At 45.8% G+C, this 4643-nt stretch overlaps 1 protein-coding gene across 1 annotated transcript; it reads left to right on the top strand.

Annotated features, from left to right (window-relative positions):
• The first annotated feature begins 869 nt into the window (after nt 1-869).
• Nucleotides 870-1754, top strand: LOC127123660 (uncharacterized). Its single transcript, XM_051053861.1, has one exon. It carries the CDS (start codon nt 870-872, stop codon nt 1752-1754), a length of 885 nt encoding a protein of 294 aa, XP_050909818.1.
• Nucleotides 1755-4643: the final 2889 nt, after the last annotated feature.

A 4643-nucleotide genomic window follows, 5' to 3' on the forward strand; every position in this document is an offset into this window, starting at 1 on the left:
TGGAGTACCATGGATATTTGGGGTGTTAATACCTTCCCCTTGCATAACCGACTTCCTTACCCAACATATCTCTTTCCCCTGGGTTTTATCGATGTTTTCCCTTCCCTTTGGGGATAAATAAAGTTTGATGGCGACTCTGTTGTATGTTCGAGCGTGTGATACGTTCGGGTATATTTCCGCTAGCTTCAGCTGGAGACTCTGCTGGGGACACTTCGCTACTTGGAGTGCTTCCTAGTCGCTAAAAGGAGTCGAACCTAGTTTAGGTTGTTCCCTCGCTAGCTTTAGGTGCTTACCTTATAGCTTTACTCGCTTTTATTTATCACATTTCTTATTCACTTTATGTTATGAATATATTTATTACGCTGTTGTTGGGATGGGTTAGACTACGTGAGAGGAAAGCTCTGTAATCGAGCTTAGTACACACATAGGTTAGACTCATGGATAGTCATGTACACCTGCGTTTCGCGCGTTGGGTGTCACGAGAACCACACCCGGACTAGATTCACTTGGAAGTACTTTTGTCCTGTGAGTATTCACTACGGCAGGGTGTTTCCATTTCGAGACGATGACTTTGGGAGACCTTCTAGGGACCACCTTGGAGCATAGTCCACACCTGTAAGGGGGATATGGGTTTTTATTACAGGAAACCATAGACTCCACCTCCCTTGATACTCATGTTACGTCGAACTTTTGAACTTGGAACATGTGGCACTTACAGATTGTCCAGAACTCGCCAGAGTTTCGAATCCATGTGACTTATTATCATCTCATCATTACATTATCATTCATCATGACCAAATTTTTGCATATGCATGTCTTTTCCAGGAATCCAAGAGTCCAGTCTATTTACCAAGCATTTGAAGTAAAGTATGAATCCCGAGAGAAAGAGCATCCACAATTACAAGTTTGTGGAACCTCATTTGGCCGTATTGAGGGGGCTTAGGGCATGTTTAGATCTGACAAACAAAGACGACTTCAAGGAAGCTTATGGTAACCTTTTGGGTATTCTGAACACCAAAGTCAACATCACCGCTGTGCACACCTTGGTGCAATTCTACGATCCACCACTAAGATGCTTTACTTTCCAAGATTACCAGTTAGCGTCGACATTGGAAGAGTACTCTCATATTCTGGGTATTAGGATCAAGAACCAAGTGCCCTACATCCGCACTAAGGAACTTCCTAAATATCAAGATCTTGCTAAGGCTCTGCATATGGGAAAGAAGGAAATAGAAATGAACTTGAAACCAAAGGGTGGAATCCATGGCTTCACCTCTAAGTTTCTCGTAGACAAAGCTATCGCCTTCGCTGAAGCTGGGAGCTGGACGGCCTTCAACGCCAATCTAGCTTTACTTATCTATGGGATTGTATTGTTTCCGAATATGGAGGAGTTCGTAGACTTGGCTTCTATTCACATATTCTTAACTCAAAATCCGATTCCCACTCTTCTTGCTAATGCTTACTATTCCATCCATGTGAGGACCCAAAAGAAGAAAGGGATTATCGTCTACTGTACCCCTTTGCTGTATAGATGGTTTATTTCGCATCTACCCAATAAAGGCCCCTTCGTTGAGAACAAAGATAACTTGAAGTGGTTCCAACGGATCATGTCCTTAAAAGCTGGAGACATTCTGTGGTATTCTCGAGTTTACGATGGTGTCAAGCTCATCCTCAATTGTGGGGATTTTCCTAACGTGCCTCTTCTTGGTACAAAAGGAGGAATCAACTACAACCTGAGGTTAGCATTGCGATAACTTGGATACCCTATGGTGGCCAAACCTGATCTCCAAAGTGTAGAGGGTTTTGTCTTATACGAAAGGGTCGAAGAGCCAAAGTTGATCAAGAAGATTGTCAAGGCTTGGGGATCGATTTGTCCTCAAGGAAGAGCAGAGATGGGTAAGAAGAACTGTATTGCCAAGGAAGCTTACACCAGTTGGGTCAAGAGCAGAGTTAGTGAGGTTTTGTTGTCGTTCCCGCCCAAACCGTCCATGAGCCTTCAACCTCTTGAGCCAGAGAACCAGCCAAATTCTGAAGTAGATGAATTGAAGAAGGTTATCAAGACCCTAGAGAAATAGAATGTCGATCTCAAATCTAGGCATGTTAAGATCTCATTGGAAAAGGAAACCTTGAAATTCAATCTGAATCAGATGAGAGACCGAGTTCGTCAAGCAGATGATGAGGAACAGACAAAGGTCTTCAAAAGACTCAAAGTGGGTGACACTCTCAAAGGAACTTATGTCAGCCTGACAACCAAAAAGAAGCAGTTAGCCGAAGCCCAATACCGAGCCAGCAAAGCAGAACTGGAACACATGGAACAAATGAAGAAACTCCAAAGTCTGCTAGAAGCTTGTAAGAAAGAGTTGAAGGATGATAAAAGCCGCAACAAACAGCTAGAAGTCACCCTTCGCCAAAACCAGTACGATCTGAATTAGAGACTGGAAGAGATTCGGGAGTTGAAGGGACAATCACATGGGAACCTGAAAGACAGCAACACACAAGTGAACGAGCATCCTGAAGACCCCTCCAGACAAGGGAAGACAATTGTGAACAATGTTCCGAGCGATCCAGATCACAACCCACCACCTGAAGGGAGTGCGATGTTGGGAAAGTGGGGTGCCTGCCTGTCCCCCAAATCTTAGACTTACTATGAAAAGTTGTTATCCAATTGCTTCTAGTCACTTGTAATTCACTAGATTGAGGTTTGATAGGACTAATGTGACTCTTTTGTAGCCGATGGGCATTTCCTTGATGTATTTGTATTCCGCTTTATCGACATTGAATAAAAGAGTTTCTCAATTATTGCCTTCATAAACTGTCTCACTTTACTTGCTTTGTAGTTGCTTGTGTTAAATGAACAAGCTCTCGGATTCTGTGGAACTGTTTTCCTTTATAAAAAAAATGCACATATCAAACCTTTTTGCATACATACATGCATCCACGCATTTATTTGCCGAAAGCCGCTAGAAAACAAAATGCTTACACTCGCCGTTTTTCCGCAGCAACAAGGACGACTCGTCATCAGTACTACACACGTTCCAACAAGTCAAAAATTATGGCAGAATACGAAGCTGACAATCTTGCCATTCCCGAATCCCTTGCCCAGGTGCAAGGTGAAATGAATCTGTTCAGGGGAAACATGGAGACTATCCTTGAGATCCTCCAATCTCAGAGGAACCATTCCTTTGCTGCTGCCAACATCACCCATGTTGCTGGAGTGACCATTCCTAATGTTGCTGCTGGCACTACCGTCGACACTCCAGCGGAAACTGTTGTGCCCAACCCTGGGAACCGTCAGATCGTCCCCATGGACACTGCTAGGCTTGCCGCTGCCTACCCGTGGGGAATGCCCCCATATCTAGCTGCTAGTACCGCCAGTGGGGGAGCTTTCTTCCCTCACCCATCTCTCTCTGTCGTTGCCGCTGCTGGAAATGCTGGTTTCCCATGGGCTCTCCCCACTCTCCAAACTACTCCGGTCGATGCTACTGATCCGGACAACAATCAAGGTCAGGTTCCTGACGACCTCCCCAATGATGAAGAGGACTACCGAGGCCTGTGCCTCCACTTCCAACTTCCCGATCAAACCGCTCAAGTTGCGAGCACCAGTCAGGTCTCAGCTTTTCCTTTTGGTTACCCTGGGGCAACCTCCATGCCCATGTTAACATACCTTGCATCCCAGCATGCGCAGACAGGGGCACCTCAAGCCCCTAATGCTCAGGCTGGAATGCAATATCCTCAGCCTACTCATGATGCTTAGACCGTGCCACCGGGTTTCTCCTACCCGCCTCAGATATGGTTCACCCCGAACGTGCCTGCACCGATCACTCCAGAAGCTTCTCGACCGGCCAGTCAGGTCGTTCCTCCCGTTGTTGATCCGGTAAGACCTGCGGATTACCAGCTCTTGGACGATAGAATAAGGGCCATTGAGGGTTTCTCTTCCTTTGATATAGAGGCCCGAGACCTTTGTTTTGTCCCGAATGTGGTGTTACCTCAGAAGTTCAAAGTGCCTGACCTTCCAAAGTACAAGGGCCTCAGCTGTCCCCGCAGTCACCTCACCATGTACTGTAGGAAAATGGCCTCACACATTGATAATGATAACCTCTTGATCCATTGCTTCCAAGATAGCCTGGCTGGGGCTTCCTTGGATTGGTACATGAGTCTAGAGCGTTAAAAGATCCGATCTTGGAGGGACCTCTCCGAGGAATTCCTGAAACAATATAAGTACAACCTCGACATGGCCCCGACAAGGCTTCAATTATAGAATTAGTCTCAAAGATCTAATGAAACCTTCAAGGAATATGCTCAACGTTGGCGCGAAATGGTGTCTAGGGTTCGGCCAGCATTATCGGACAACGAATTAGTGGACATCTTCATGGGTACGCTGCAAGGGTTGTATTTTGAGAAGATGATTGGCAGTTCGTCGACAAATTTTGCTGACATGGTAACCATTGAGGAACGTGTTGAGAGTGGGTAGAAATCAAGGAAAATCACATACACGGCCGCACAATAGTCAACCAACAAGAGACCGCATGGAGGCTTCGCTAAAAAGAAGGAGGGGGAAGCAAACGCTGTAACGACGAAGGCTCGCCCCCGATATCAATTTCGATGGCCCATATGCCATATTAGCCTTATTTGTACGTCGCTGC

This window comes from Lathyrus oleraceus, chromosome 2 (genome assembly GCF_024323335.1).
Source record: "Lathyrus oleraceus cultivar Zhongwan6 chromosome 2, CAAS_Psat_ZW6_1.0, whole genome shotgun sequence".
Classification (NCBI taxonomy): Eukaryota; Viridiplantae; Streptophyta; class Magnoliopsida; order Fabales; family Fabaceae; genus Lathyrus; species Lathyrus oleraceus.